Below are 9,662 nucleotides of genomic sequence, written 5' to 3'. Positions count from 1 at the left end.
ATCCTCATCTCTCAAGAAATATTATTCCAACTTCCTTGTTCTGCCCAGATAAAAAGAAAAGAACAGAGGATATGGCCCTGACAGTATTGATTAGGGTTTTTTGGTGTTTCACAATAAGGTCCCTTAACCCTCACCCCAGCCAAACAGTGCAAAGTGCAGATCTTGCCTTTCCCCCTGCTCTTCTTCCAAGCCTAAGCATTGAAACTTCTGTAAATCTGGGGATTACTTATCATTATCTAAATAAAAGCATCTAAAAACCAGCAATAATCCCATCTCCCAAGTTTATCAGGGAAGGAGCCTATGAGAGAAGCCAAATTCAGCCTTGCTGGAACTCCCAGTCCCAGAGGGGTGTGGTTTACAGCTCTCGGGCATGCCTTATGACTTCGGCTGTGACCCACAGACGGACACCAGAGGAAAGCTACCTGAGTCATCACGGCTCCCTGGTCAGAGCTAGCCATGACGAGGATTTGTACCTGCGTATACCACTTCCTTGTTTTGAGCTGGTATATTTTTCTCAATTATTACATCTCACAACAAGGAGGAGACCAGCGGAAATCCAAAGTCTTTCTCAATGGCGGACAGTGGAAGTACTTGACATTCCTAAATCTGGTAAGTCCATATGACCATACCAGGAAGCAAGCTGTTTGTCCTATAGAATACCGGTGTTTTTACATGTATTACCCTTGAGTTTTATTAAATACAAAATTCTATTCTTTGTCTTCCTTCTTCATTGTCTGTGCGTTTTGACTTTCTTTTTGACTTGACAATCTGCTCTGAGAAACCCAGCTCAGAAGTTATCGGTAGCTGTATTTTGTGCTAATTGTTAAACACTCTTTTGAAAAGAATCATATCTTGGAGTTCTTCTTGGATGAGCTCAAATGGAAAGACTAAATTAATAGTTTCACTGTGGGACTGACTACCAACACAAGCAGGATTTTGAACTTTGCTTGGGGAAATCTGTGAGGGAAGACAGAGTGGCGTATGTTGCATGGGAAGCACAATTTCCAATGGGGGAATGATGCCATTTTCCAGCACATACTAACAGATTTATCTAAGAAAAGCAAACACATTTTGCCATGTTCAGATCCCACTTCAATTTTTTATAGGCTCAGGCTCCATTGTAAAGGATGGATCACTCAGCCAAATGGCAAATACACATTTTTAACAATTCACCAACCAATCCTATGACTCGATTCCTTCTTGTCTCTCTAGCCCAGCTGACCACATTCTGATGAATGAAGTGTGAATGAATGAGAGAAAGACGGGTTTTTAAAAAATGTTTTGGGAGTATGTAAAAATATTAGTTAAAAACTAAAAATAGTCCATCCTTTGGGGATGCTAATTACTGTTTCAGATTTTTTTAACTAAAATGTAGGGTGCTGTAAAAACCTGTGATTTCAGAAACCGGGCAAAATATTCCAGTCCTTGGGATTCACAATCCTAAGAGAAGTTATGCATGGTCAGAAAAAGTGATATTCCAAAGGGCTACCGAGAGGAAATGCAGAAGTTTCAAATCCAAGGGGCCTGGACATTCTCTTCCTGTCTGGCTACTTGCTGGCTTTTGATTTTGACTTGAAAGTTTCCAGCCCTGGCCTCTCTTGTGTACTTGAAATTATCAAGGTGACTCTTTTTAATCATAGGATTTTTTGAAACAAACACACAAATAGAAAACCACAAAGAAATAGTTTTGTGGAGCAGGATAATATAGTGAAAACCTCAGCTTTGAATTATCTATTGGCTTTATATTAAAAATAGTCAACAAAAGACAGGGGTGTCTGCAGCCAGGATTGATGGTGGAATCTAATCCAAATTCCGGTATGGACGTCCCACCTCACAGTAAGCATGGCTGAGAACATACTTCTCACCTACTCCCACGAACCATCTCCCTGACTTCTTCATTCTCAGTTCCATGCCCCGGAGCCCTCATATTTCCAAGAATGGAAAAAGCCACTTATCTTGTGGAAGACACTCTTCTAGTATTAATACCCTTTTCACTTCTCTGATGAAATCAGCCACCAGATCCTATGTTTTTCCTTCTTCCCCAATCTTACTATCCCTGTAATTACAGGCTCTTATTAATTTGTACCTAGGTGACAAGATTATCTCTTCATTGCCATCTTATTAGCAAGCAATCCATGCATCTACCTCTCAGATTTCCGATTCATCTTCCCAAAGCACTGGTTTTGGTTGGGTTTTGTTATAACCGTCATGAGCCTGCTTACACAAGGTGGTTCTGCCCCTCAAGAAATCACAGTGGCTCCCTCCTACTTTATGGATCCAACTGTGAACTCCTGACTGAAGAGCTCACCAGCCGACTCAGCCTTCAGGTCCCCTTCTCCCCAGAAGAGCTGGTCTCTTCTCCAGGAAGGCCTGTGTCTTCTCCAGCGTTGGTCCCTAGGCTTCTTGCCATCACCTTTCTCACACCATCTTTGGATGAAAGGCCTATCCCCCTCTCTCCACCACTTTACTGCTTTCATAGACCACCCCAGATTCCATGTTTTCTTTAGAATCTCTGCTGACCAACTCCAACCCACATTTGTTTTTCGTTTCCCTGAGTTTTCATGGCATCATTCAGTCTCTGGTTATTTATGTAATAGTATTATCTTCTTATTTCTACCCACATGTGAGTCTTAACATTCCAATCAAAGTGTAAATGGCTCAAAACAGGAGTTCTGTCTCCTAACATTCTATGAGTCTACACTGTATTTGCTACAGTGGCTGGCGCGGAGTGCCCCCAGAAAAAAAATTAAGCGACTTCGTATGTTGAGTGCACTTGAACTTCAGTGTTTTCTGCCTTCCTGAGCAGTATTATCTCTTCTGACATCTTTTGGCTCTTGAAATGATACAGAGGGGCTTGCTTACCTGTGGCTATTTCCTTTCCAGGCTCTGTTAGGTTAAGACACATTAAGTATGACTTAATGTGAAGTTTTCTTAATAAAACATTAAGTTTTATGACTTAAGACAGGTTCACTGTGTTTCAGAGGATCAGTTTAAAGATAGATTCCAAACATGTTGCTCAAGGTGAGATCCTGAGCCTTAACATTTCTCGCTCTTGAGGCCTCAGGGGCTGATTTCATAATTGTGTTTCCTACTGATTAATTGGTGTGTCAACTAGTGATTAATTAATGACTAGCTAGTGGTTGTGTTTATAAAGGCACAGAAGTCTCATAACTTGCTGTAATACTCCTTAAGTTATTTTATGTAAACTTGTTGGCTTCCTTGCCTTCCAGGAAATTTACCACCTCCCTTTAAACAGCTTTAATTTTTACTTGGCAAAATATCTGTTTTGCCCCATTTCAAAAGCACTATCCACCTCAGCGCAGGTCAATTTTCTGACCATCCTCATTTTTCTTCTTGAAGCATCCAACGGCATTCAGAGGGAAGATGCACAGGATTGGTGGCAGGGGGCGCTGTGGGAGGGGTACCACTGAGAGTTGGTCCCAGTGGCCAGTTCCTGCCTAGTTCCCAAGGAGAGTAATGAAAAGAGCAAGGAGATGTGAGCTTTTGCCTAATGAGGGAGTGCACCCACCCTAGGGAAGGGGCGGCCACTTCTCTGTTGGGAAAGAGAGGCTGTATAGCCCCATGGTTATAAGCATGAGCTCTGCTGTCGTGAGCATCTGGGATGGCAGCTCAGCTCTACCGCCTCCAGGGTCTGTGATCCTGGGCCATGTATTTCTTTGTGTTTTGAGTTTCCAAATCTGCCAAGTAGAAATAAAAGGAGTGCCTCATCACAGAATGACCATGAGGGATATGGGACTCAAAACACAGAAAGCTCTCAGAATGCTGTACACACTGGGTGTGGAGATAGGAGGGTGGTGATGGGCTTCCAGTCATCTCATCTTTGGGTAGAGGTCATGCAGAGGCCAAGGCAATTTATTGGGATGTGGGCCACCTGACCAAGGTTGGTGGGTCATGGGTCCAGGCAAGGGTCATCCGCCCGCCTCACTGCTCTGGCATCTCCCTCTGCAGGGTGCACACTCCAGCTTCCCAACCAGAGGACGGCCACTGTAGAGCCCCCTTTAGCTGTGCAGGTACAGCCTTCAGGCATCAGGGCTGTCCTGGGGGTGGAGATGGCCAGCTCCAGCAGAGAGCAGTGAGCTGTGCTGAATGGGGACGCCCCTGAAGCTGGGTGTGGAGACATGGCTGTACTGTGGATATCTTCAGGGGGCTCGTGTCAGCTCAGGCTTCCAGTGCCTGGGACAAATGTTGTGTCCCCTCCTCCCTATCCACTCCATTTCTATGCAGGGACTGCCCCTGACCTCAAGGAAACTAAACTGGGAGATGGGGATTGGAGGGGATTTTAGCTATAATATAACTTGTTGGCTTTATACAGTGTGCTGGGTTTTCCTCTTTTTAAAAGTAAAATTCCTCATGAAACTTTGTGCCACATAACTGGGATCTCCAGGGGAGATTCTGGATGGTCCCCTCCCCCCTTAACCAACAGAGACACGACCTTTCCCTCCATTTATCATGCAGTTGCCTAAGCCTCCCACAGCTCTGACCTCATCCTCCTCAGTCTGTCACCCTGACAACAGTAACTTCATCACATAGGTCCTCAGAGATGGCAAAGCAGGGCCGGGGGAAGAGAAATCCTTGAGGACCTTCCATTGGTCCAAACTCCAGAGCAGTGCACAAACAATGAGAAGACGGGATCCATTTATGTTACAGGACCCAGTGGGGGCCAACATTTAATTTTCATTAACAGGCTAATACATTCATCTGTGGAACAGAGAACTTGTTCTCTGTTTTGACTTAACAGAGTCAAAAATTAATTATATGTTCACAAAAATGCTTAAGGCCACTGTTTTCACCTCTCAGATAGCTGAAAGGGTAAGAACTGATGGCAGGAAATCGTCACCACCAGTACCTAAAATAAAATAGCTGTAACGTCCCTGGGCAACCATGACATTCTGGTAGGTTCTTTATATATACACTGTATAGAGGTCAGTGATTGAAGACCCCTCTTCTGTGGCCAGGTTGGCTGGGGGTGAGTGCTGGCTCCGCTGTTCACTTGTTGTGTGATCTTGAGTGAGTTACCTAACATCCCTGAGCCTCACTATCCTCATATGGTGTGTATCCCCTGGTGTGGCCCCCAGATTCTTCCATGTCCCCAGCATCAAGGTACTTGTTCCCTAGTTCCCGGCAGGAGTGTTGGTTGCTGATGACTCATAGCTGAGGTCTTATCCCAGAAATGCCCTTAGGAGAAGGGAGCTGTCTAGACAAGGCTCAGGGTCCTCCCTGAGGTTGCTGCATCCAATGACTGGTTGATTTGGGGTAGAGAGGCCGGTCGCTAGGACAACTCTGAAGAGCCAGCTCAGCTCCAGAGCTCCTTCGGAGACCAGCTGATTCCATGCAAGTGCTTTGCCTTTCATCTTTTCCTGCAGCTCTGTCCTCCTCCCCCACCCCCGCCCCTCCCTCTCACAGTTGTTCTGAGAGCACTCCTCAATGAATGCTCTGCAGGCAGATCTAAGAATCTGGTTCTGTTTCCCAAGGAACCTGACTACATGATGTAAGATAGTAAACATACAGAAAGGGTTCCTCCTCCTCTTTCTCCTCTCTTTTTCCTAATAAAGACACATGAGCACAGAGCCCGCCCTGGCCTGTACTATGTCTAACACAGTCTCTGAGTTTCTGGCACCTAACAGGCACTCTGTGAATGTTGGTTGCACGAATAAATAACCAGGTCATGGGTCTACCTGGTCAGAGCCACTTTCTAGGGAACCCCACTCCACCTGTAAGGGAACCTACTCCCAGCCTGTCCATTCTGCTGTTACTCTGATGCCAGTGGTCCACAGCTATGCAACCCTGGCTGAGCATCCTTAGAACTCATCTGCCAACCTGTCCTTCAGTGCTCTCTGGGTTTCTTCTCTTCTTATTTTTTTCCCTCCTTTTTATGCCAGCTTATATTCTTCATATCATTTCTTCTGTGTTTTTGTTTTTGTTTTTGTTTTTTAATCTCAGGTTTTTTACTTAAGCTAAGTGCACATGAATGGTGCTTGAAACAGTCTATTATATAAACTACACATCTATTTTAGCAAAGGCTTTCTCTACCTTCACCCAAACTACCCTCATCATCTCAGTTATAGAAAATCGTCACCACCATTAGTCCCTGTTTGCTCTTTTATTCTGGAATAGTCTCCTACTGCAAGTCTTGCATCATTTTGAAGGCGAGACCTAAGAAAAGTCCCAGCGTGTTCAAGTCAGGCATAGAGCTGGGCTGGGTATTGGATGACTTGACTCATCCAATAAGATTTGTAATGTCTTGTTCAGGAAACTTTTGGAATTTCCCTCTCTGGAATTATTATTTTTTTTAAATAGAAGAAATTCTCATTTCCTGAGATAGTTGAAGAAGGTTCTGGCTTAAAGGCAAAGAAATTAACTTGATGACTTAGAAAGGCGAAGTTTCCATCATTTTAAGATTTTTGTGAATCTTGTGAAGGCATGTGAATGTAAAAACAAAATTTCCTTTAGCTATGGTTTCTTAAATTGCACTACTTAAATTGCACTACTTAAATTGCGCCTTCCCAGGTGGTAAATTTGTTAGCGAGCAGCAAAAACGGAAGCCAGCTAACAAACTTAGACCAGCAACATTTCAGAAAAAAGGCACAAGGAACAAACAGACTTAGAAAAGAATTGGTAGAAGAGATAAATCACAGAGCTGTAGCTCTGAAATAACCCCTGATCAAGATTCCATCAGCTCTGCTTTCCTGGGCAGCCCAGATAGGTGAGAAATGTAAATGAAAATCATTTTATTGTGAGATTTTTCAAAGGAGGCCGGTTGTTGCCATCTTGTTTTATCTCTACTGTGTTGGTCTGCTTGGACTGCCATAGCAAAATACCACAGCCTGGATGGCTTAAACAACAGAAATTTATTTTCTCACAGAGGCTAACAATCAAGGTGTCAGCAGGGTGGGTTTCTCTTGAGGTCCCCTCTTCCACCTGTGGATGCCACCTTTTTCTCCCTGTGTCTTCACATGGTCCTGCCTCATGGTGCATGGGGTCTGCATCCTAGTTTCCTCTTTTCAGAAAGACACCAGCCATATTGGATTAGAACTTGCCCTGACTGACCTCGTTTTCACGTTTTTACTTCTCTAAGGAACCTATCTCCAAATAAAGCCACAGAGGGTCATAATTTCAACATAAAAATTTGGGGGGGAGCATAATTCAGTCCCTGATAGCTACCATTTTCTCCCTCAACTTGTTTTTTTTTCTCTGCTCATTTTATAAACATTTCATTGTATTGTCCTTGCGGAACGTGCAGACCCTTGTCGCATTGGGTGAGCTGATACCAACCTGACCTTGGGGCCCTTCAAGAAGCCTCTCCACTGAACGAGCTCATGGTACCTCCCTCTCCTTGCCCTCCAGCTCTGCTGCGTGGCTTCTCTCTGGCCTAGTTCTGGCTTATTTATTTCTCTTGGCAACACCCTAGCGCCTCCCTCCTGAGTTCCTTTGTGAGGGCTCCACAAATATTCCCTGTTGGTACAGATGATGGCATGTCAATGCAGATTGAGATCAGTAGGGACAAGGCTGCCCCACGCACGCAGTTAGCATATACAGTGAGCGGGGGTGGGGGAGAAGGGGTGGGGTGGGGGAGGTGGAGACGTGAGTGGCAAGTTTGTGGTGTGGAGAAAAGTTTTACTGATGAAGGAGAAGCCAGGGAGGCTCTGAGTTATGTGTTCTTTTCTCCCAATCCCATTTCCACATTTTTGACTGGGAAGAGCCAGAGAAAGTTAGGACGAGCTTGACTCATGGTGACCCTAGGAAGGTCTTGCTAAGGAAAGCAGTCACATGGACTTCACATGCTGGTTGGAGGCGTCCTCTCCCCAAAGACAGAAAACCTGGCAGACATTCAGTGCTCAGTACGTGATTAATTGCTCTGTTGATAGAAGAGCGCAGGCCTCGTTGCCGGGGCCCAGGCCCCATGCCTGCCCTTCCCAACTACAGCAGCTGCCTGCTGTGGTCTGAACAGCTGGAAGTAAAACCAGGGGTGAGGTGAGAGCTGCTCTCAGGGGTGGAAAGAGCGGAGGAGGACGCAACTTCCTCTAACATCCATGTGCAAAAGACGGCTCCCAATGCTGCAGCCCAGGGGCGGAATGTCAAAAGTAGATGGCGGGTGTTGGGGTGACCTCCTCTTCAGGACATTCAAAACCATTGCCCACCCCTCTTTGGAACCACCCTTCTGGCTCTAAAACTTCCTCCTCCTTTCAGGGATCATGGGACTCTTGTACGTTCTCCGTTTTCTATCTGGTCATTCTTTGCTACTTTGCGGCCCCCTTGTCCCTCATGCCTTGTGGATAGGGCATTGCCCCTGCATTCACTTTACACTTCTCTCTCTCTCCAAGCTCATCCCACCAGTAGTGCTCACTCCTGGATCTTCACTGTCCCACCTCTCTTGGATCTAAATGTCCAAATGAAAGTTCCTTTAGGCAAGTGGTTTTCAACCTTAGCTGCCCTGATGCAAATCACTTGAGAGAGAATTTTTTAAAAATCCTGAAGTCCAATCCACACCCCTTAGGAAATTAGACTCGCCAGAGAGATAGGTTGAAAACCAGGCATCAGTATTTTTCAGAGTCAATTTTAATTCTCCCACCTGGAGATAGATGGCTTTCTTCTGACCTCCTATGGTGCTTTATTTTTAATGAAACCCGACTTCTTCTTCTTCTTTTTTTTTTTTTTTAAAAGTGTGACTCACGAACCAGACTCTGGGTTTTAAATCCACATTTACCAACCTTAAGACTTTAAGTAAGTTTGTTCATGTCTCTATGCCTCAGTTTCCTATTCTGTAAAATGAGTTAGGAGAGAGCATAATAATAGCACTTACCTCATAAGGTGGTTATGAGACATTAAAACCTAGATCAGTGCCTGACACATAACAAGAAATCCATGAAAGTCTGTTATTAGAGCTTTGAGTAGTCACTAGGAATTTTCAGTGATAAATTTATGTCTAATCCAGTGAGTGTTTCCAAAACTTGAGCATCTGTAAAGATCACCTGGAGAGTTTGTTAACAAGTTCCTGGACCCCACTCCCAGAGATTCTAATTCCCAGTCCAGGGTGGGGCTGAGATCCCACATTTTTCACAAGATTTTGGGTGACACTAGTGCTGCCAGTCTGAGGACCCAGCTCAGGTCTGGGTCCTGGGTCTGGATTAGGCTGGCCTAATTCACCTCTGGATCCTCCCTCACCCACCCATTCAGGCTGAATGGAAGGAGGTCAGCTCTGCTAGAACTTCTTTTTTCTAGAGTTCAGACCTCAGAGGTAATTCCCCAACAGCTAATCTGATCCATCCTGAGAGCAATGTCCCAGGCTCCAGACCTTACCTGACTCATACTCTGAGGGCAGTTTTTCTGATAGCCCCTTTTGTACCAACCCAGAGCTTTCTAAGAATCAGATGGGCTCTAATGCAAGCACAATCAAAACCAACCAAAACTCTGTACTTTGACCCATAAGGCCATCAGTCAGAAGCCACATGTTTGTTCAAAACAGTAAGAATGGGCAAAGTTTGCCCTTACCTGGTCTTACTTCCCTGAAAAGAGCCCTATGTCTCTTTGACGTCGCCTCAGGGACCTCATGGTACTTAGTGATGCACCAGAGCCTGGCCTGCTCTATCTCTCTGCATTTAATTCACTCCTTTAGCCATATTTTCTTTGTAAGGGCTTCAGGC

General features: G+C 44.9%; 1 protein-coding gene across 2 annotated transcripts in view; it reads left to right on the top strand.

Moving 5' to 3' along the window:
* The first annotated feature begins 369 nt into the window (after window positions 1-369).
* Window positions 370-9,662, top strand: part of ADTRP (androgen dependent TFPI regulating protein) — a 60,660-nt gene continuing 51,367 nt past the window's right edge. For both annotated transcript variants that reach the window (XM_059401623.1, XM_059401622.1), the window contains exon 1: window positions 370-609. In XM_059401623.1, the coding sequence (XP_059257606.1) occupies window positions 457-609 (153 nt within the window). In that variant the 5' untranslated portion in view covers window positions 370-456. The remainder of the gene's footprint in view (window positions 610-9,662) is intronic.

Source organism: Mustela nigripes, chromosome 5 (assembly GCF_022355385.1).
Source record: "Mustela nigripes isolate SB6536 chromosome 5, MUSNIG.SB6536, whole genome shotgun sequence".
Classification (NCBI taxonomy): domain Eukaryota; kingdom Metazoa; phylum Chordata; class Mammalia; order Carnivora; family Mustelidae; genus Mustela; species Mustela nigripes.
This window is presented reverse-complemented; position numbering and strand designations above follow the sequence as displayed.